Below are 22,262 nucleotides of genomic sequence, written 5' to 3'. Positions count from 1 at the left end.
ATAACCTCAGATATGCAGATGACACCACACCTAATGCCAGAAAGCGAAGAAGAAATAAAGAACCTCTTAATAAAGGTGAAAGAAGAGAGTGAAAAAGCTGGCTTAAAACTCAGCATTCAAAATACTCAAATCATGGCATCCGGTCCCATCACTAAATGGCAAATAGATGGGGAAACAATGGAAACAGTGACAGACTTTATTTTCTTAGGCTCCAAAATTCCTGCAGATGGTGATTGCAGCCATGAAATTAAAAGACACTTGCTCCTTGGAAGAAAAGCAATGACCAACCTAGACAGCATATTAAAAAGCAGAGACATTCCTTTGCCAATAAAGATCCGTCTAGTCAAACCTGTGGTTTTTCCAGTAATCATGTATGCATGTGAGAGTTGGACTATAAAGAAAGCTGAGCGCGGAAGAATTGATGCTTTTTTAAACTGTGGTGTTGGAGAAGACTCTTGAGAGTCCCTTGGAGTCCCTGTATTCCTTAAGCAGTAATATTTTTAGTTTTTATTTTTTAAAGCACAGCATGACTTCATGTATTTAAAAAACATTTCCCCAGCAATTTCTTGGCGGTCCAGTGGTTAGGACTCGGCGCAGGTTCCGTCCTTGGTCCGGGAAATAAGTACCTGCAAGGTGTGGCGAGGCCAAAAAATTTAAAAATGCTCAAACCTTCTGCTCATCACCACCCCCAATCCATGAGTGGGTAGTTGCGGGGAAGACCGCACTACAAAACAGCCAGTGAGGACCCACCGCCGGGCCGCAGAACCCGCGCGAGTCGCCCACTTGTCCCAGCAGCGACCCCCACGGGGACTCTCCTCGCGGTCTGCCCTGGGCTCCACCTACACTGCGCGTTCCTGCGTCCGCTCGCCTGCGGCCATGCAGAGAACCTAGGAGTGCGCGGCCCGAGGACTTGAAGAGAAGGCTCTTGTCCTGGGGGGGTGGGGCGGTTGGGGGGCGCCCAGGCTCGCCGCGGGGCTCCCCTCGGTGCACCAGGAGCTCCAGGTCGGGCCCAGGACCGGCTCTGAGTCACGGCTCACCCGGCGCCTCAGAGCCTCCGCCGCCGGCGGCGCCCGATCCCTCGCGGGAGGGGAAGGCGGAGTCTGCTGAGAAGGCGGGCGGCCGGGTCAGCGCTTCCCAGGCCTGCGGGCTGCGCTCCCTTCCGCCGCCGAGGCGGAGCCAGGGCCGCGCCCGCCCGCCGGAAGGGTGAGGCCGGCTAACCGGCCTCGACGGGGTTGTCAGCCTGTTGGCGGCGTCTTCCTCTGCTGTCTCCTTCCGTCTTGGTCGGCGCTGCGATTCCCTGGGGGCTGTCGCGATCAGCCCACAGCACAGAAAGTTGTAGAGACGACCTGGTCTGCGCAGGTATGGGCGCCCTCTGGCCGGAGGGGAAGGGAGAAAGTGGGCCCAGCCTGGGAAGGCCAGACGGGAAGAGAATTCCAGGGCTGGGGCTCAGGGCTGGTATTGGGAGACCAGACCCAGCTTTGGGCTGAGGCCAAAGTGAAAGTGAAGTCGCTCAGTTGTGTCCGATTCTTTGTGACCCCATGGTAGTCCATGGAATTCTCCTAGCATTCTCCAGAATACTGGCATGGGTAGCCTATCCCTTCTCCAGTGGATCTTCCCGATCCTGGGATCGAACCAGGGTCTTCTGCATTGCAGGCAGATTCTTTACCAACTGAGCTATCAGGGAAGCCCCGAGGGGAGAAACTGTCTAGTTCTTCTTGCCCTACGCCCTCCTGGGAGCCTATGGCCCCAGAGCCTCCAAGCTTGCCCTTGCCTGCCCAGGGCTGCCTAAAGACCCATGGGCATCCCAGAATAGGCACTGGGGAAGGAGCCCAAACTAGCATGAGTGACTCTAGCAGGTGGCTAGAGAGAAACAGGCAGGGGACCCAGCCAGGGAGAAAGTGAGCCCAGGGAGGAAGGTCACAGAAGCAACAGAGAAAAGCCGGCAGAGGGAAGTAGACGGACTGACATGGCTGTGTGAGGGTGACACCAGCAGGAAGTGGGCTTTGGTTGCAGAGAAGAAGACGACTCTGGCTAACTTGAATCCAGCAATTATACTGCTGGGAGTTTGTCTTAAAGATCATGTCTGGCAGCTGGGGAGAAAGAAATGCACCATGATGGTCCTCCTGGTTGCTGATGGTGGTGAAAAGGTAGAATCAACTCTAAGGTTGAACCCTGGTGTGCTGCTGGTGGGAATGGAAGATGAGGCAGCCACTGTGGAAAATAGTATGACATTCCTCAAAAAAAAAAAAAAAAAAAGAGAGAGAATTACCATTTTGTTGTTGTTGCTCAGTCATGTTCAACTCTTTGCAATCCTATGGTCTGCAGCATACCAGGCTTCCCTGTCCTTCACTATCTCTCAGAGCTTGCTCAAACAAACTCATGTCTGTTGAGTCAGTGATGCCATCCAGCCATCTCATCCTCTGTCGTCCCCTTCTCCTCCTGCCTTCAAGCTTTCCCAGCATCAGGGTCTTTTCCAATGAGTCGACTCTTTACATGAGGTGGCCAAAGTATTGGAGCTTCGGCTTCAGCATCAGTCCTTCCAATGAATATTTAGGACTGATTTCCTTAAGGATTGACTGGTATGATCTCCTTGCAGTCAAAGGGACTCTCAAGAGTCTTCTCCAACACCACAGTTCAAAAGCATCAATTCTTCAGTACTCAACCTTCTTTATGGTTCAACTCTCACATCGGTACATGACTACTCAAAAAACCATAGCTTTGACTAGACTGACCTTTGTTGGCAAAGTAATGTCTCTGCTTTTTAATATGCTGTCTAGGTTGGTCTTAGCTTTTCTTCCAAGGAGCAAGTGTCTTTGAATTTTATGGCTTCAGTCACCATCTGCAGTGATTTTGGAGCCCGAGAAAATAAAATCTGTCACCATTTCCATGTTTCCCCATCTATTTGCCATGAAGTGATGGGACCAGATGCCGTGATCTTAATTTTTTGAATGCTGAGTTTTAAGCCAGCTTTTCACTCTCCTCTTTCACTTTCATGAAGAAGCTCTTTAGTTCCTCTTCGCTTTCTGCCATTAGGGTGGTGTCATCTGCATATCTGAGGTTATTGACATTTCTCCTGGAAATCTTGATTCCAGTTTGTGCTTCATCCAGCCCAGCGTTTTGTATGATGCACTCTGCATAAAAGTTACATAAGTAGGGTGACAATATACAGCCTTGCCATACTCCTTTCCCAATCTGGAACCAGTCCATTGTTCCATGTCCGGTTCTAACTGTTGCTTCTTGACCTGCACACAGATTTCTCAGCAGGCAGGTAAGGTGGTCTGATATTCCCATCTCTTTAAGAATTCTCCAAAATAAGAATTTTCCACACTTTGTTGTGATCCACATAGTCACAGGCTTTAGCATAGTCAGTGAAGCAGGAATAGATATTTTTCTGGAATTCTGCTTTTTCTGTGACCCAATGGATGTTGGCAATTTGATATCTGATTCCTCTGCCTTTTCTAAATCCAGCTTGTATATCTGTAAGTTCTCAGTTCATGTACTGTTGAAGCCTAGTTTGGAGGATTTTGAGCATGACCTTGCTAGCATGACAAATGAGTGCAATTGTGTGGTAGTGTGCACATTCTTTGGTATTGCCCTTCTTTGGGATTGGAATGAAAACTGAAAACTGACCTTTTCCAGTCCTGTGGCCACTGCTGAGTTTTTCAAATTTACTGGCATTTTGAGTGCAGCACTTTCACAGCATCATCTTTTAGGATTGGAAATAGCTCACCTGGAATTCTATCACCTCCACTAGCTTTGTTTTTAGTGATGCTTCCTAAGGCCCACTTGACTTTGGACTCCAGGATGTCTGGCTCTAGGTGAGTGATCATACCATCATGGTTATCTGGGTCTTTAAGATCTTTTTTGTATAGTTTTCCTGTGTATTCTTGCCACCTCTTCTTAATATTTTCTGCTTCTGTTAGGTCCATACCATTTCTGTCCTCTATTGTGCCCATCTTTGCAGGAAATGTTCCCTTGGTATCTCTAATTTTCTTGAAGAGATCTCTAGTCTTTCCCATTCTATTGTTTTCCTCTATTTCTTAGCATTGATCACTGAGGAAGGCTTTCTTATCTCTCCTTGCTATTCTTTGGAACTCTGCGTTCAGATGGGTATATTTTTCCTTTTCTCCTTTGCCTTTCCCTTTTCTTCTTTTCACAGCTATTTGTAAGGCCTCCTCAGACAAACATTTTGCCTTTTTGCATTTCTTTTTCTTGGGGATGGTTTTGATCACCGTCTCTTGTACAATGTTATGAACCTCCATCCATAGTTCTTCAGGCACTCTGTCTATCAGATCTAATCCCTTGAATCTACATGATCCAGCAATTTCACTTCTGGGTACTTAATGAAGAGGATTGAAAGTAGGAGCTTGAAGAGATATTTGTAGAGTCGTGTTCCCAATAGCATCATTGACAGTAGCCAAAAGGTGGAAGCAACCCAGTGTCTATGGATAGGTGAATAGATAAAATGTGCTCCATCCATCCAGTGGAATGTTATTTAGAATTTCAAAAGATCATTCTGAGACCTGCTACATCATGGATGAAATGAGGACAGTATGGTCAGTGAAATCAAACAGTCACAAACAGACAGCTACTGTATGACTCCACTTGCATGAGTTGCCTAGAGGAGCCAGATTCCTAGAAACAGAAAGTAAGGATGGTGGGGGGCATGGGCTGGGGGAGGGAAGGAGGGTTATTGTTTAATGGGGACAGAGTTTCAGTTTGGGGAGATGATGAAGTTCTGGGGATGGATGGTGGGGATGGTTGCACAACAAGGTGAAGGTGCTTCACGCCACTGAACTGTGCACTTAAAAATAGTTCAGATGGTAAACTCGATGCTATGTGTATTTGATCCCAATGAAAAAGAACAAGCTGAAAAAGAGCTTCCAACATACATGCTGATGTTGGAAGGTGTCCTCAGGGAAGAAAGGTAGGACATGTGTGATGGTGGCAGCACAGGGAAGCTGGTTCTGGGTAGCAGGATGAGCATCACTTTCTCTGTTGCATATTACCATGTCCTTCTGTGACTAGAACTGTGCGCAACTGGGACCTGAACCTGAGGCAACCTGCATTCCTCTGGAGGGTTCCAGAAGGCCATACACGGCCATGCTCTGCTCTTGCTCCTCCTCCTGGCCAGTGGGGCTGAGACCTTTCGCATCTGTGCCTTCAATGCGCAGCGGCTGACACTTGCCAAGGTGGCCAGGGAACCTGTGCTCGACACCTTAGTGAAGGTCAGTTCATCCCTGCAGGGAAGCTGGGCCCCTGAGGACCATGACCCAAAACCCCTAGCCCTGTCTGACCAGGGGCATGTCCCAGAGAAGAGGGGGACATCAGGAGACATGGTGTGGCAATGTGGAGCAGCACCTTCCTTCCCTGTCGGCCTCAGTCTCCTCCTCCGTGAAATGGGTGCAGTGTTGATGGCAATGGCATTCCATCTTCTCCCAGGGCTTTTCTAGCCTCATAGCTCTCTTGGGTCTGCAGCCAGCGTGTTATGACACTCATGGCCACGCCACTGCCTGGTTCCCAGAGAGACCACCCTTCTCCCTGGGCAGCTGGCCCTGAGTCGGACTAGCCTTCCTGGTTTCCTGCAGATTCTGGCTCGCTGTGACATCATGGTGCTGCAGGAGGTGGTGGACTCTTCTGACACTGCCATCCCCCTCTTACTTCGAGAACTCAATCGGTGAGGAGGGCTCTGTGGGTCTTAACAGAGGGCCCCCCACTGAGAGCCTCAGGGTCGCTGACCCCAGGTCCCCTTTCCTGGCAGATTTGGTGACTCTGGGCCCTACGCCTCCCACAGCAGCCTCCTGCTGGGGCGCAGCACATACAAGGAGAAGTACGTGTATCTCTACCGGTGAGCACAGACGGAGACTGAGGAGGCCTGGACGCTTGGTGCCGTGTAGTAGCCCCAAGGGTGGCCCTCACCTTCACATTGTACTTCTCATCAGAGGTTTTATCCCTGGGTCTTCCCATCCTCTACCCCAGATAGCTTTGGTGCCCATGTTTCCCTCCAGCAGGACACCTTCCTTCCCGAAGCATAGATGTGGGCACCCCATGCTTCCCCCCTGCAGAAGCCACTGGGGCTCAGGGCGAGGGTGGCCCCCTCTTTGGGAGTGACTGGTTGCAGTTCCCTGGGGAACTGTCTTGAGTCCTGGGCAGACACAGTTTCTGGAAACAGCCCTCAATCCCTGGGAGGACAGCCTGAGGGGGTCAGGATTGAGAGGGCAAGGGTGGCAGTTGGAGATGGAGACCTGCTCCTCTATATAGATGAAATTATATAATATCTAGAACTCAGTCCAAAATGATGGGGGAACAGAGCCCTGCCCATACACCAGCCCCACTCCTAACCATCTCAGAGTGGAAATTGATCTGAGTGTCCATCACCCGATGAATGGGTAAATGAAAGGTGGTCTCTCCACACAGTGGAGTATCATTTGGCCTAAGAAGGGAGGAAGTCTCAGCCACGCTGCAGCCCGGATGAAGCTGGGACACATGTGCTAAGGGAAAGAACCAGTCACAGAATACTACGTATTATTTGATTTCATTCACATGACGTGTTCAGCAGAGATGGAAAACAGATCAGGGGCTGAAAGGGAGGGGAACAGAGACTGCTCATGAGTGATGTTTCTTTGACATGCTAAGAATATTCTGAAATTGATGGTGGTGATGGTTGCACAACTTTGTGCATTGCCACTGAACTGTGCATGTTAAACAAGGTGCCTTTATGGTAAGTGAATTCTAGCTCAATCTAAAAGAAGTTCTAGAAAGAAGGGCTGGAAGGCTGTGCTTCCATAAAATGAGCTGCTGGTGGCAGGCCCCCCTCCCTGAGTGCCAGCTCTGATATTGGCAGTTGCAGACCAAGAGCAGTGACATGGGGCCACCGCTTCTTGTCCCTGGTCCACCAGGTCACATGAGGCAGAGGTCCGGGACTCCTACATGTACGATGATCAGGATGATCTCTTTACCCGGGAGCCCTTTGTGTGCTGGTTCTCTTTACGCAGCAAGGGTAAGAGGAGGGGGTAGAAGGGTGGTCCCGCTATGGGGGAGCAGTAAGTGGGGTCTGGAGGGTTCTTCCAGGGAGGTGGCGGGGCTCGGTCACCCAGCAAGGACCGGGCTGGGGAGGGCCAGGAGTGGCTGGGAGCCCTGTGTCCCTGGGGTCTTGCAGTTCTTCCCAGCCTCGTGCTGGTCCCACTGCACACCACTCCGAAGGCTGTGGAGACGGAGCTGAATGCCCTGTATGACGTGTTTCTGGATGCTTCCGGGCGCTGGCAGACCAAGGTAGGGCTGGGCCGATTCTGTGGGAGGGAGGAGGGCCAGGGCAGCCAGGCGGCAGGGCCTGATGGCTGCCTGCATCTCCAGGATGTGATCCTGCTCGGGGACTTCAATGCTGACTGCACGTCGCTGACCAAAAAGCGCCTGGATGACCTAGTTCTTCGGACTCAGGCTGGCTTCCACTGGGCCATCGCCGACGGCGTGGACACTACGGTGCGGGCCAGCACCCACTGCACCTATGACCGCATCGTGCTCCACGGGGAGCACCTCCAGAGCCTGCTGCGTGGCGCGGCCGCCTTCGACTTCCCCCAGAGCTTTGGGCTCACTGAGCAGGAGGTAAAGCAGTGGTGAGGCCGCAGTGGGCTCCCCGGGAAGCCCCTCGGGCCTGAGACTGATGCTTTGTCTCCCCTCTGCCCGCCCCCAGGCTCTCAACATCAGTGACCACTACCCTGTGGAGGTGGACCTGGCGCTGAGCTGGGCAGTGCATGGGGTCCAGCCCCCCTGCCTGGCCACTCTATGGCTGTCACTGCTGCTGCCCCTCCTAGCCCCCCACCTGGGCCTGGTGGCCTGAAACCACCTGGTGGCCTGAAACTAACCTGCTGCCCCAAAGTGAGGACTGTCCTGTCTTCTGGACTCAAAGCCCTGCCCTGCTCCCAGCCTGCCCTGGTGCCACCCCTCTGTGTGCCTTCGCTTTGGGTTTGTCCTCTGGTCGGGCCTGTGCCTGCCTGGCATCAGAAGGTGGAAAAGGCAGGTGGGGCCCTGGGGCTGGACCCATGCCACTTGTCCCCTGGGTAGTGTCAAGAATGAGGACAAAAGGCTGGGTTAGGGGGTGAGGGGGCTCAGTAGAGGTGATCTTGGCTCAAGGGCAGGGCTAAGAGAAGGGAATCACAACAGATCAAAGGATTTTATCCTGACAAAACCATCCACTCCAAGAACAGAAAGCCAGATGACACAGACATTACATGTGTGTAGCAGACATGCCAAAAGGCCATCTTTAACATACACAAGACTCCTAGGAAACAGTATTAAGACCCCAGGAGATACAAGGGTAGAGATCAGCAGTTTATATACACACACACACACACACACACACAAACTAGAAAACAACAGGAGATACAAGGGTAGAGATCAGCAGTTCATACACAGACATACACACGTTAAGAAAACAGCAAGCGGTCAAACTCATTGTAACTTAACCAGATCCCATAACACCTCTGATCAAGTCCATGTTCAGAACCACAGTGCAGTTTGGCCCCTACCATTCAGGGTATGGTCAAGCACTGCCTAGAAGTCGCCAAGGCTATAGATGCACACAAAGTATCTACAGAAACCAGTTATCATGCAACCATTATAGATATTTTGTAAATGTGTGGTCCTACGGGGGTAAAGACTTCCCTGGTGGCTCAGATGGTAAAGCTGCCTACAATGTGGGAGACCTGGGTTCAATCCCTGGGTTGGGACGATCTCCTGGAGGAGGAAATAACAACCCACTCCAGTATTCTTGCCTGGAAAATCCCATGGAGGAACCTGGTAGGCTATAGTCCATGGGGTCACAAAGAGTTGGACACGACTTCACGGGGTAAAAGGACACACAACAAAAGTTAACTAAATGACCCCATTTACTGTGTTGTCAGCACAGAGCTCTTCCCCACCTTCCTTTTCCAGAAAACAGACCTCGTTAAAAATCTGGACATCAGAGCCATTGTATTGTGAATTATCTGTGATTTAGAAATATCTAGTTGAGGTACAAGGGTGGCTCATCTTGTCAAGAATCTGCCTGCAATGCAGGAGACCTGGGTCTGATCCCTGGGTTGGGAAAATCCACTGGAGGGGTAATAGCTTCTGGAGGAGGACATGGCAACCCCCTCCAGTATTTTTGCCTGGGAGATCCCATGGACAGAGGAGCCTGGCAGGCTACAGCCTCCAAGGTCACAAGAGTCAGACTCAACTTAAGAGACTAAACATTTCCACCTTAGCAACTTGATGTCAGGTGTGGTGGCCCTGGGAATTAAGTCCTATAAGGGGTGGTGAGCTAGGCTTAGAATGGGGGATGGCAACAAGGTCTGTCAACAACTCTAAACCCAAGAAAAGGCAGTTAGGCCCAGGACAGATGTTTACTCTAGGGCTTACTGGACGACCCCACCTCCAGGGCTGTGTCTGGTGAGGTTCCACAGCAGCCTGAGGCCAACATTAGACCACAAGCCCTTTTCCATGATCCAGAGTGTGTGCTTCTCAGTGCTCCACGTACAGGTGTGGGGACTTCAGAACCTACTGCCTGGGGTCAAGGCATGTACCTCACTGGCCTTACTGTCAACTGGCCGGCTTGTCAGTCTTCTGAAATGAGTGACCCTTGGGGCTTCCAGTTCCCCACCCCCCCATGAATCTAGATGCAAAGACAGATGGACAGGAAATAGCATTTATTGGTGAGCATGATTAAGGAGGGGACAGCACTGATGCTCATGAGTGCAGGGCCCGCCATTTGTCCAGGGGACCACGATTAGGGATGTATTTGACCCCACAGCCGTCTGGGATGAGTCGCTTTTCTGCCACCATGTTCTCAAATTCATCCGCGTTGAACTTGGTAAATCCCCACTTCTTAGAGATGTGGATCTAGAGAGAGACAGAAACAACTGAGTCATGGGCCCTGAGGCTAGGAGCAAAGGGGAGACCCAGGCTGCTCCTTACCTTCTGGCGGCCAGGGAACTTGAACTTGGCCCGGCGGAGGGCTTCAATCACATGTTCCTTGTTCTGCAGCTTGGTGCGGATGGACATTATGACCTGGCCAATGTGGACCCTGGCCACTGTGCCCTGGGGCTTTCCAAAGGCACCGCGCATACCTGTCTGGAGTCTAGATTGGGAAACAGCAGGCCAGTCATGAATGCCCACTAGAAAGAGTTGTCTCCAAGGTCCCTTAGGGCAACCTGTACAGGCAACAGGTTGCATACACTACCAAGGAGGCTGCTATCTGCAGCCATTGCACACTGGGCCCCCATAGGGAAAAGAGCACAGTCGGCTTAATTGGCTGCGAAGAAGAGAACCAAAAAACAGACTAGCTAGAGTCCCTGCAAGGTGCCATTGGGCTCCTCTGAAAGCCAACTGACCTATGACCACCCCAGCCACCTGCTTGCTTGCAGATTATGTCATCAGGTGCAAATAGAAGCTATTCCCACATGAGCAACTTGCTCTATGTTGCCCAGAGCCATGATGCCTTTTGAGCTTCTTTCTGGGACTCTGGGTTGTTCAGTGTCCACTGAGGTCCACTTACTAGCCCTTTGGCCTGGCTTTGCTGTGGGTCAATCTCTATGGGGCCACCTCTCTGCCCTGGTTGATCAAAATCATCAAGCCCAAAGTACAGGTCTCAGGATCCAGCTCACCTATCAGCTCCAGCACAAGACAACATCTTGTTGATGCGGATGACATGGAAGGGGTGGAGCCGCACTCGGATGTGAAAACCATCTTTGCCACAGCTTTTCACCATGTACTTGTTGGCACAAATACGGGCAGCCTCCAGGGCTATGGGAAGACAAAATGCCACAGAAGCATTTACCATGGCTCTCTGTCTTGGTGGGATGAGTTTAGCAAAGAGGCTAATGATTGGGCACTTGTGATTAATAAGCTGGTCATTTCAGTGCAGTGAGTTCCAGGTTTGGCTGGGGTGGGGGGGCGCACACACAAGGAACCAGGCAGCATTGACAAGGAAGCCTGCCTCACCTTCAGAGGAGAGCTGCTCATACTCATCTGACACCATGTGGCCACAGAGTGGGAACTCATCCACTTTGGCCTTCTTACGCCCCAAGTCGAAGATGCGAATCTTAGCATCTGGAAAAAAAAATAAGACAACCTTGCTTAGTGTGGGAGTTCCATGAGCAACTAGGTCACCGGGCCCAAACCAGTTTGGGAGCTTTGCCCCTACTTACCAGGGACACCTCGGCAGAAGCGAGACTTTGGGTACGGCTTGTTCTTACAATACCGGTAACTGCAGGGAAAACGACTCAGGTTAGCCAGGGTTCATAAACGAGCTCTACAACATGCACGCTGAGAGCTTGACACATGTTAATCTCCAAGCTTGGTCTCATTTACTGGAAATGGGCGCTAAAGCAAGATGTAGCCAAAACTCAAGTTACCCATGACAGGAGATTAAAAAATAAAATACCATTCTCGATCCTGTTGCTTTAAACGTTGCTTTAAGGCTCACATTCTGAAACGCACTTTCTCGGTTTAAATATAAAATAGCACAGTTCAACCCATCCACCTAAATGGACCTTGGAGCACGTGGCATTAAGTTCGCCTCCAAGCCATGTGAAGGGCTCCTGGCGCCCCCTGTAGGGCCGAGGCAGCTGAAACCACTTTTCCGGGATTGCCCTTGGCATCCGAGGCGGCCACATCACACGTCGCCTGGAAATAAGACGGGAATGGTACACAGAGGCCCCAGGAGGAAACTAAGCTGGCGAATTTTCAAGTCCAGAGAGCGGGATACAAGGTAGACATCGCTTGTACCCCTATACTGGGGCCGTTGTATACAAAATTGGGTCAATCCACCACTACAACAAAATGGGGGAAGACCTCAAGTGACCCGGAATGTCTCAGGAAATACGCAGAGTCCGTCCCCAGGACAGAAAAGCCGCACCAGGGAGACCCCACCCCACTGTTGCTTTTAACGGTTAAATGGCTCTCCCTCTCGCTTCCCAGCAGCGAAAAAACATGGAGTAGCACTCACCACCGGGCGGGGCGGCGGCCCATGGCGACACCAGGATCTTCAGTGGCTACAATGAAACAAAGTCGGAAAAGAAGTCGAACACAGGTATTAAACTAGGAGACAGAAATGGCAAGAGCACAGCCAAAACCAGAGCCCGCGACTACTCACCGTGCCAAAGGGAAAGAGGCGCTCCCACGCCTGCGCAGGTCTTATATAGACAGCCTATCTTCACGCGTAGGAACCATAGAGTCCAGGCGAGGGCGCGTAGACGCTCTATCAGACTTCCGGACCATAGATGTAGCGATGCTCTGCGCCTGCGTGCGGTGGGAGCTGAGCACATGCGCAGACCGAGAAGGCGGCTGGGCTCCCAACCGCGGGCAGCCAGCTGGCGAATGGGGCTTCGCCACATCGGCGCGAGAACCCAGCTTCCGGCTGGCCATCTTGGGCGTAGAGCTCTTGCCCGAGGCTTTGCCGTAACTGTGAAGGACGTTATGTTCCTAGAGTTGAAAGAAGTACCCTCAAGTGGGGGTTCACGGCGGCCGCGCGCATGTTCCCGGGCATCGCGGAGCCTGGGACAAGCCCTCTCTGCCTCCCCCGGTGCCCCAGAGCCCGGCGGGGATGCGCCCGGCTGGAGGCTCAGCCTGCATTCCTTTGTCGACCTGGAGGCCGAGCGGGAAGCCCGCCCCTGCCCCCGCCCCCCACCAAACGAAGAATCTTGAACCCACTTGTCCGCGAGCAGTACCCAAGTCTCCCTTCTCTGAAGACCCAGGGCGGGAGAGGGGTCCATCGCCGACCCCAGGTGGTCTGCGCCTTCCTCCGAGAAAGGCCAAGGAAAAGCCGCCACCAAGATCCAGAGCTCAGGAGACCCCACCTGAGCACCGTTAGGCCTACCCTGTCCCTTGCAAGAAATGAGACGTTGTTCTCCGCAGGGTGCCTTGGAGAAGGGGAAAGGAAGCTGGTGATCCCCTTAAGATGGCAAAGGAACACTGTCAGTCCTGGGCTGCGTCCCAGTCCTGGCCCCCGAGAGCTGCCTTGATCAGTACTCCTGGGATCTTCCACACTCCCGGGGCCCAGAATCTGGTACTCACCGCCCCCCCCCCCCCCGCCGCCCCGCCCCCAAACACACACAGCCCCGATGTAGTTCTTTCTGTTCCCTGCCCACTGAATTCCAGCACCTCCTGAGTGTGCCTTTGAAATGTTTACAGATAAAGCACGGATCCTTCCCCCACCAACCCAAGGATAGTATCCAGAGAAGTGTGCAAAGCTAATGCTCCTACCACCAGGGATCTAAACGTCTGCCAGAGGTGCCCAGCCTTCTAGAGGTGAGGACGCAGGAAAGTAAGGAAGTCTTGAAGGCGTCCCCATGTCGCTTGACAGATGGGACGCACCTCTTCTCCAGGGCAACCTGTCACTTTAGTGCATGGGTCCTCTAGGAAGGCGTGGGAAGATTTGTTGTGTGCACTTCCAGCTGTGGCACGGGGTCCTTCTCAGGAAACACGATCTCTCATTCCATCCAGAGGCCTTACCTCTGGAAATGGGGTGAGATATGACTATCCGTGGGGGCAGCTCAACTCAGGTTTTTGGCTCCGAGAACTAGAACATTTAGGGTTGTATAGTATACATCAGGCAGAGCTGGAACAGTTGATACTGTTCACTTACTTATGTCTGAATCTTTGCAAACCCATGGGATGCAGCATGCCAGGCTCCTCTGTCCTCCACTGTCTCCGAGAGTTTGCTCAAACTCATGTTCACTGAGTCAGTGATGCTAACCAACCATCTAATTCTCTGTCACCCACTTCTCCTGCCCTGTTTTTCCAACATCAGGGTCTTTTCTAATGAGTTGGCTCTTCGCATCAGGAGAAAGGATTCGAGCTTCAGTTTCAGCATCACCCCTTCCAATTAATATTCAGGAGTGATTTCATTTAGGATTGACTGGTTGGGTCTCCTTGGACTCCAAGGAACGCTCAAGAGTCTTCTCCAGCACCACAGTTCAAAAGCATCAATTGTTCGGTGCTCAGCCTTCTTTGTGGTCCACTCTCACATCCATACATGACCACTGCAAAAACCATAGCTTTGACAATATGGACTTTTGTCGCAAAGTGATGTCTCTGCTTTTTAATATGCTGTCTAGGTTTGTCATAGCTTCCTTTCCAAGGAGCAAATGTCTCTTAATTTCATGGCTGCAGTCACCATCTGCAGTGATTTAGAGCCCAAGAAAATAAAGTCTGTCACTATTTCCAACGTATCCCATCTATTTGCCATGAAGTGATGGAACTGGATGCCATTAATTTTGTTTTAAGCCAGCTTTTTCACTCTCCTCTTTCACATTCACAAAGAGGCTCTTTAGTTCCTCTTGGCTTTCTGACATAAGGGTGGTGTCATCTGCATATCTAAAGTTATTGATATTTCTACTGGAAATCTGGATTCCAGCTTCTGCTTCACCAGCCGGGCATTTCACACGAAGTACTCTGCATAGAAGTTAAATAAGCAAGGTGACAATATACAGCCTTGACGTACTCCTTTCCCAATTTAGAAACAGTCTGTTTTTCCATGTCTGGTTCTAACTGTTGCTTCTTGTCCGGCATGCAAATTTCTCAGGAGGCAGGTAAGATGATCTGGTATTTCCATCTCTTTAACAATTTTCTACAATTTGCTGTGATCCACACAAAGGCTTTAGCATAGGCAATAAAGCAGAAGTAGATGTTTTTCTGGAATTCTCTTGCTTTTTTGATGATCCAGTGGATGTTAGCAATTTGATCTCTGGTTCCTCTACCTTTTCTAAATCCAGCTTGAACATCTGGAAGTTTTCGGTTCACGTGCTGTTGAAGCCTAGCTTGGAGAATTTTGAGCATTACTTTGCTAGCAATGCAGCCAAAGATGGAGAAGCTCTATACAGTCAGCAGAAACAAGACCGGAGCTGACTGTGGCTCAGATTATGAACTCCTTATTGCCAAATTCAGACTTAAATTGAAGAAAGTAGGGAAAACCACTAGACCATTCAGGTATGACCTAACAAATCCTTTACAATTATACAGTACAAGTGACAAATGAATAGATTTAAGGGGTTGTATCTAATAGACAGAGTGCCTGAAGAACTATGGATGGAGGTTCATGATATTGTACAGTAGGCGGTGATTGAGACCATCCCCAAGAAAAAGAAATGCACAAAGGCAAAATGTGTGTCTGAGGAGGCCTTACAAATAGCTGTGAAAAGAAGAGAAGCGAAAGGCAAAGGAAAAAAGGAAAGATAAACCCATCTGAATGCAGGGTTTGAAAGAATAGCAAAGAGAGGTAAGAAAGCCTTCCTCAATATCACTGCAAGGAAACAGGAAAGCAATAGGATGGGAAAGACTAGAGATCTCTTCAAGAAAATCAGAGATACCAAGGGAACATTTCATGCCAAGGTGGGCACAATAAAGGACAGAGGCGGTATGGACCTGACAGAAGCAGAAGACTAAAAAGTGGTGGTAGGAATACACAGAAGAACTGTACAAAAAAGGTGTTAATGACCCAGATAAGCATGATGATGCAATCACTCACCTAGAGCCAGACATCCTGGAATACAAAGTGAAGTGGGCCTTAGGAAGCATCACTATGAACAAAGCTAGTGGAGGTGATGGAATTCCAGGTGAGCTATTTCCAGTCCTAAAAGATGATGCTGTGAAAGTGCTGCATTCAATACACCAGCAAATGTGGAAAACTCAGCAGGGCTGCAGCACTGCAAAAGGTCAGTTTTCATTCCAATGCCAAAGAAAGGCAATGCCAAAGAATGTTCAACCTACTGCACAATTTCATTCATCTCACACACTAGCAAAGTAATGCTCAAAATTCTCCAAGCTAGGCTTCAACAGCATGTGAACTGAAAACTTCCAGATGTTCAAGCTGGATTTAGAAAAGGTAGAGGAACCAGAGATCAAATTGCTAACATCCACTGGATCATCAAAAAAGCAAGAGAATTCCAGAAAAATATCTACTTCTGCTTTATTGCCTACACTAAAGCCTTTGACTGTGTGGATCACAACAAATTGTGGAAAATTTTAAAAGAGATAGAGATACCAGACCACATTACCTGCCTCATGAGAAATCTGTATGCAGTTCAAGAAGCAACAGTTAGAACCAGACATAGAACAATGGACTAGTTCCAAATTGGAAAAGGAATATATTGTCAATATCCAGCATCAAGGCTGTATATTGTCACCCTGCTTATTTAATTTCTATGCAGAGTACATCAAGCAAAATGCCAGGCTGGATGAAGCAGAAGCTGGAATCCAGATTGCCGGGAGAAATATCAGTAACTTCAGATATGCAGATGATACCACCTTTATGGCAGAAAGCGAAGAGGAACTGAAAAACCTCTTGTTGAAAGTGAAAAAGCTGGTTAAAACTCAACATTCAAAAAGCAACGATCATGGCATCTGGTCCCAAGACTTTATGGCAAATAGATGGGGAAACAATGGAAACAGTGACAGAATTTATTTTGGAGGGCTCCAAAATCACTACAGATTGTGACTGCAGCCATGAAATTCAAAGATGATTGCACCTTGGAAGAAAAGCTATAACAAACCTAGACAGCATATTATAAAGCAGATATGTTACTTTGCCAACAAAGGTCCATCTAGTCAAAGCTATGGTTTTTGCAGTAGTCATGTATGGTTGTGAGAGTTGGACCATAAAGAAGGCTGAGCACTGAACAATTGATGCTTTTGAACTGTGGTGTTGGAGAAGGCTCTTGAGAGTCCCTTGGACTGCAAGGAGATCCAAGCAGCCCATCCTAAAGGAAATCAGTCCTGAATATTCATTGGAAGCACTGATGCTAAAGATGAAGCTCTAGTACTTTGGCCACCTGATGCAAAGAACTGACTCATTAGAAAAGACCCTGATGCTCAGAAAGATTGAAGGCGGGAGAAAGGGACGACAGAGGATGAGATTGTTAGATGGCATCACCAACTCGATGGACATGAGCTTGAGCAAGCTCTTGGTGTTGGTGATGGACAGGGAAGCCTGGCATGCTGCAGTCCATGGGGTCGCAAAGAGTCGGACACGACTGGGCGACTGAACTGAACTGTACTGAAGCCTTTGTATTCTTTCCTCCACCTCCTGTCAGGGCTCTTCTGGCATCAAAACCTATGAAATGCAGGTCAGCAGTAGGTCCAAGTATCAGTCAGCCACCCATGTGAAGTGCGTGCTAGACTACACAGCAGCTGCATGTCCTAATACTGATGCTTTCAATCAGAACCCTCTAGTAAATAGGCCTCTATCAGTTAATCCACTTCATCGACTGGCCCAGCTCACCTACTGAGTCGAACTCCCTGAGAAGCTCTTACCACAAATGTCCAAATAAAGTTAAGCTGGTAGATAGCAGTGAAGTCTGGGAAATATTTATTGATGTATGAGCTATTTCCTGAAGTGTCAGACTTTGTGTCTGTCCCCTCAATCATGCAGTAATCCGACCCCACTTATAAGTCTCATGGCAACAGGATGTGGTGGCAGAGGGTCTGGAGGACAGTCAGTGTCCCCTTGCAAGGCATCGGCACCAGGTGAGGTAATGACACAGTCCTCAAAGGACAGAACACCAGCCTCCCAGACACGACCGGACAAGCTACTTCCATCAGCAAGGGAGGCTCTGGGGGACTGAGGGCTTGCCAATTGTGAGCTTCCACCGAGGGCAGCCAGATATCCTGAGTCTCAGTTTCAAGGTCCCACTCGTTCACATAGCACTGTGCCTTTCACCTAGGAAATGCAGAGAGGCTGGGAATTCAGGCAACCTGGGGATTCTGCAACTGACATGGTGGAATGCTGTGTTTGATTTCCAGCCCCGTCAGCCCTGCAGGCACAGGGGAATTTGCAGGCTGCCATGGAAGAGCTGTGGCTGTCATCCTGTGACCTGAGCCGAGAGCTAAGGCAGGTGTCCTTGTCAGTTTCCTCCCAGGGACACTGCAGTCACCGCACAGCCCAGCCTTGGTTCCCGGTGTTCCCTCCATGACAGTTCAGGATAGCAGCCGCTCTGGCACCTCGGGCACTTGCTGCCCTTGGCCCTTCACCCCAGTCGAGTGCAGGGGCAGCATGGTGACTGCTGAGACCCCCACAGGTCATGGGAGCCTTGAGCCCAGGTGATCACTCAGGGATGGCTCAGAGGGCTGAAGGCACGCAGTGAGTACAGGAAGCAGCTGCCACCCCAGACCCAGGGCAAGAAGGGAAGGGGTTGATGTCATTGGAAGCCCGCCCAGGATGAGGGGCCACGAAGACCAGCCCATCTCTCTTCCACATCACTGCCTTGTCATCTTCTGAGTCATCTGTCTATCTGTGGTTTGATTCATCAGTTGAAATTTTTATTTCAAAGACTGTGGTTTTGTTTCTAGTGTCTAAAGTTGGTTTTCAAATCCACCTAGACTTTTAGAATTCATCTTATCTTTATGATTCCTTCTTGTGTATCTACTTTTTAAAGTTCATTTTTAATTGGAGGATAATTGCTTTACAATACTGCGTTGGTTTCTGTCGTACATCAACATGAATCAGCCATAGGTATACATACGTCCCCCTCCCTCTTGAACCTCCCTCCCACATCCCACCATGTGTGTCTCTTTTGGTGTCTTGGAGGCCAGTGAAGATTGGGGGAGTTGCAGTAGCCTTCTATCACAGGAATGCAGATGACTGGTAAATATCCATGAGAACCGCTCCTTGATCTCATGAGAATTCAAAGGTACTGTCAGTCTGTTTCAAAGTCCCCCCGATTAGGCAAGAGTACAGGTGTTTCTCTTTCTCACCTCCTTCCTTTATAAACTGGTCCAAGGCCCAGGGATATTCACTGGGACTCACCTCCAATGCTTTCAAGACAAGCTGATGTGCGATACAATGCCCCAGGAACCTCCTTGGGAGCCAAATGGAGAGTGTAGCCTGCAAAAGGGCTTCCCTGAGAGCTCAGTTGGTAAAGAATCCACCTGCAATGCAGGAGACCTCAGTTTGATTCCTGGGTCGGGAAGATCCTCTGGAGAAGGGATAGGCTACCCACTCCAGTATTCTTGGGCTTTCCTGGTGGCTCAGCTGGTAAAGAATCCCACCTGCAATGCAGGAGAGCCGGGTTTGATCACTGGGTTGGGAAGATCACTTGGTGAAAGGAAAGGCTACCCACTCCAGTATTCTGGCCCAGATAATTCCATGGACTGTATGGTCCATGGAGTCACAAAGAGTTGGACACAACTGAACGACTTTCACTTCACTTTACAGCCTGCAAAAGGAGGTCAGTGGATAGGTCAATGTCCCTATCCACCCTTCCCTCTGCTAGCTAGAGATTTAGAACAAGCTGCTCAAGTCTTCGTGTCCTCATTTGCTCATCTGGAGAAGGGGGTGACATGCTACCGACTTCCTAGAGCCGCCACATGTCTGGGATGGATGAGTCCAGGCACATAGCAGACACTCCCAGCCCTTACCGAAAATTATATCATCTGGTCTCTGACAGTAACGCCCTGGGGACGTAACAGGGCCACTCCTCTCTCTGAGGACCTGCCAGCGTTCCATGAGGATGGGTGGTGTCTTCAACATGAGATCGCAGACCGGTCTTCAGCTGGCCCTCTGGGAGTCCTGAGTGGGAAGCCAGGGGTTAGGCGTCCCTTCTGGGACCATCTGCTCTGCCAGGAGCCCAGCAGTACAACCACAGTGCTGGGGGTGTGGGGGGAGCCTCCCTCAGCCAGTGGTTTGCTGAAGCCCCACTGTCTGTGGCAGAGGGATGGAAGCCCCTGCTTGCAGATGATGGGGACCGGTCTTCTCACTCAGACGCATGCTGGGATGGACCCAGTTCCTTTTACAGCCTTGTCCTTCCTTCGTACCATGCAGGTGACCTTTCAAGAGCACTGGTTTTAGGTGGATTCTCGGTTCTTATCTGTGCTTTCCCCATGGATCTCGCTTGCTCACCTGCGGGCCACGTATGCATTTAAATAATATAATACACTCTTCTCAGTACGCATTTCCTCATCTTTTCCCCAACTGACCTGGCATCCCATGGGGGCAGAGGCTGGGTGTCTGAGAGGCACTGGCCCCAGTCCCGGCCTACCTAGCCTGAGATCATAGGACACCCCCCCACACACACACACACACACAGTAGTGGGGCCAGCAGGACAGCAAGAATCAGCCAGCCTGGGTCCACGAAGCATTGGGTGTGGGAACTCAGAAATTCTGCCCCGAGTCACATGACTCTCCTCACTTGAGGCAGGACAACTTTGTGCCCAAGATACACAACCCAGAAATCATCAATCCAGAGTGTAATAATTTGGTCACATAAAATTTTGTAACTTCTCGACTTCTGAAACCAGCCGGCCTAGTCTTTTGAGACAAGAGACAGGAATCCCACAGCGGTACAGTGGTTAAGACTCCATGCTTCCACTGCAGGGGGCGGGCTCGAGTCAATTCTTGGTCTGGGAACTAAGATCTGGCATGCCATGCTGCGCAGCCAAAAAAGAGAGATCCTTTCTTACGCGGCCCCTAAGCTGCTCTGTCCTTCTGAAAAGCCAAGGCCATTTTGGGGTGAGGCCCTCACTTCATCTGGCGACTGGCACCAAGCCAGCAGCCCCACCGAGCACTCGCCCACACTGTGGCCTCTGTCTCAGAGCTTCCTTGCACCTACTCGGCCCTCATTCTGCCCAGTGAGGTGATGGTCACAGAGGATAAGATCAGTGCCCTCGTTAAAGCAGCGAGTGTAAATGTTGACCCTTTCTGGCCAGGCTTGTTTGTAAAGGCTTTGGCTAGTGTCAGCATCGGCAGCTTCATCTGCCATGGGGGGGCTGGTGGACTTGTCCCGACAACTGGTACTGCGCCACCATAAGGTCCTGCCCCCTCCACCACTGCAGCCCCAGCTGAGGAGAAGAAAGTAGAACAAAGTAAAAAGAATCTGAGGACTCTGATGATGACATGAGCTTTGCTCTTTTTGACTAAACCTCTGTAGTAACTTCCCTGGTGGCTCAGATGGTAAAGTGTCTGCCTACAATGTGGGAGACCCAGGTTCGATCCCTGGGTCAGGAAGATCCCCTGGAGAAGGAAATGGCAACCCTCTCCAGTACTCTTGCCTGGAAAATCCCATGGATGGAGGATCCTGGTAGGCTACAGTCCATGGAGTCGCAAAAAATCGACACGACTGAGCAACTTCACTCACTTTAGTAATAACACATTCAATAAAAAGCTGAGCTCTTTAGAGAGAGACTGAGAGAAAATCTCTGCAACACGTGGAACACAGGGCTAACAGCCCTGCTATATGCCGATCAGGGTCTTTTGGGGAGGAAACTGCTTAGTATCAATAAACATGGTAAATGGCCATAGGTTTTGACCTGGTTCAGTTCAGTTCAGTTTAGTCACTCAGTCGTGTCCGACTCTTCACGACGCCATGAATCACAGCACGCCAGGCCTCCCTGTCCATCACCAACTCCCGGAGTTCACTCAGACTCACGTCCATCGAGTCCGTGATGCCATCCAGCCATCTCATCCTCTGTCGTCCCCTTCTCCTCCTGCCCCCAATCCCTCCCAGCATCAGAGTCTTTTCCAATGAGTCAACTCTTCGAATGAGGTGGCCAAAGTATTGGAGTTTCAGCTTTAGCATCATTCCTTCCAAAGAAATCCCAGGGCTGATCTCCTTCAGAATGGACTGGTTGGATCTCCTTGCAGTCCAAGGGACTCTCAAGAGTCTTCTCCAACACCACAGTTCAAAAGCATCAGCTCTTCGGCACTCAGCCTTCTTCACAGTCCAACTCTCACATCCATACATGACCACAGGAAAAAGCATAGCCTTGACTAGACAGACCTTTGTTGGCAAAGTAATGTCTCTGCTTTTGAATATGCTATCTAGGTTGGTCATAACTTTCCTTCCAAGGAGTAAGCGTCTTTTAATTTCATGGCTGCAGTCACCATCTGCAGTGATTTTGGAGCCCAAAAAAATAAAGTCTGACACGGTTTCCACTGTTTCCCCATCTATTTCCCATGAAGTGATGGGACCGGATGCCATGATCTTAGTTTTCTGAATGTTGAGCTTTAAGCCAACTTTTTCACTCTCCTCTTTCACTTTCATCAAGAGACTTTTTAGGTCCTCTTCATTTTCTGCCATAAGGGTGGTGTCATCTGCATATCTGAGGTTACTGATATTTCTCCCAGCAGTCTTGATTCCAGCTTGTGATCCATCCAGCCTGGCATTTCTCATGATGTACTCTGCAAATAAGTTAAATAAGCAGGGTGGCAATATACTGCCTTGACATACTCCTTTTCCTATTTGGAACCAGTCTGTTGTTCCATGTCCAGTTCTAACTGTTGCTTCCTGACCTGC

At 50.1% G+C, this 22,262-nt stretch overlaps 2 protein-coding genes, 1 long non-coding RNA gene, 1 other non-coding gene and 1 pseudogene across 5 annotated transcripts; 2 read left to right on the top strand and 3 right to left on the bottom strand.

Moving 5' to 3' along the window:
* Nucleotides 1–480: 480 nt before the first annotated feature.
* Nucleotides 481–2,449, bottom strand: LOC133242820 (uncharacterized). The gene is made up of 2 exons (XR_009734902.1): nucleotides 844–2,449; nucleotides 481–626 (listed from the first exon to the last, which is right to left on the bottom strand). It is a non-coding gene; the product is annotated as an uncharacterized LOC133242820 (long non-coding RNA).
* Nucleotides 2,450–4,934: 2,485 nt separating this feature from the next.
* On the top strand, nucleotides 4,935–8,964 carry DNASE1L1 (deoxyribonuclease 1 like 1). The gene is made up of 8 exons (XM_061408749.1): nucleotides 4,935–4,971; nucleotides 5,059–5,228; nucleotides 5,589–5,677; nucleotides 5,762–5,848; nucleotides 6,900–7,000; nucleotides 7,160–7,272; nucleotides 7,354–7,602; nucleotides 7,691–8,964. The coding sequence occupies exons 1-8, from the start codon at nucleotides 4,935–4,937 to the stop codon at nucleotides 7,835–7,837; spliced, it is 993 nt and encodes a 330-aa protein (XP_061264733.1). The 3' UTR covers nucleotides 7,838–8,964.
* A 697-nt stretch (nucleotides 8,965–9,661) lies between these two features.
* Nucleotides 9,662–12,128, bottom strand: RPL10 (ribosomal protein L10). 2 transcript variants are annotated; one of them, XM_061409032.1, is made up of 6 exons: nucleotides 11,984–12,128; nucleotides 11,184–11,242; nucleotides 10,978–11,085; nucleotides 10,641–10,779; nucleotides 9,952–10,114; nucleotides 9,662–9,876 (listed from the first exon to the last, which is right to left on the bottom strand). In XM_061409032.1, the coding sequence occupies exons 1-6, from the start codon at nucleotides 12,004–12,006 to the stop codon at nucleotides 9,724–9,726; spliced, it is 645 nt and encodes a 214-aa protein (XP_061265016.1). In that variant the 5' UTR covers nucleotides 12,007–12,128; the 3' UTR covers nucleotides 9,662–9,723. The 2 variants fall into 2 exon arrangements, with proteins under 2 accessions (XP_061265016.1, XP_061265017.1); XM_061409033.1 differs by lacking the exon at nucleotides 9,662–9,876 and having other exon boundaries at nucleotides 9,995–10,103; nucleotides 11,984–12,094.
* On the bottom strand, nucleotides 10,160–10,294 carry LOC133243590 (small nucleolar RNA SNORA70). The gene has a single exon (XR_009735141.1). It is a non-coding gene; the product is annotated as a small nucleolar RNA SNORA70 (small nucleolar RNA).
* A 137-nt stretch (nucleotides 12,129–12,265) lies between the features above and the next one.
* LOC133242555 (large ribosomal subunit protein P1-like) lies at nucleotides 12,266–20,887 on the top strand (annotated as a pseudogene).
* The last annotated feature ends 1,375 nt before the right edge of the window (nucleotides 20,888–22,262 follow it).

The sequence above is a fragment of the Bos javanicus genome, chromosome X (genome assembly GCF_032452875.1).
Source record: "Bos javanicus breed banteng chromosome X, ARS-OSU_banteng_1.0, whole genome shotgun sequence".
Classification (NCBI taxonomy): domain Eukaryota; kingdom Metazoa; phylum Chordata; class Mammalia; order Artiodactyla; family Bovidae; genus Bos; species Bos javanicus.
Note: the sequence above shows the minus strand (reverse complement) of the source record. Positions and strands in the feature narration are given on the sequence as shown.

Excerpts from the sequence above, each read along its gene's own strand:
- DNASE1L1 (XM_061408749.1), top strand. The coding sequence starts at position 4,935 with ATGTGTGATGGTGGCAGCACAGGGAAGCTGGTTCTGG. Across the intron at positions 5,678-5,761 it reads TTACTTCGAGAACTCAATCG|ATTTGGTGACTCTGGGCCCT; the intron begins GTGAGGAGGGCT and ends CTTTCCTGGCAG. Across the intron at positions 7,273-7,353 it reads CCGGGCGCTGGCAGACCAAG|GATGTGATCCTGCTCGGGGA; the intron begins GTAGGGCTGGGC and ends CTGCATCTCCAG.
- RPL10 (XM_061409032.1), bottom strand. The coding sequence starts at position 12,006 with ATGGGCCGCCGCCCCGCCCGGTG. Across the intron at positions 10,115-10,640 it reads TCTTGTGCTGGAGCTGATAG|ACTCCAGACAGGTATGCGCG; the intron begins GTGAGCTGGATC and ends TTCCCAATCTAG. Across the intron at positions 9,877-9,951 it reads AGTTCCCTGGCCGCCAGAAG|ATCCACATCTCTAAGAAGTG; the intron begins GTAAGGAGCAGC and ends GTCTCTCTCTAG.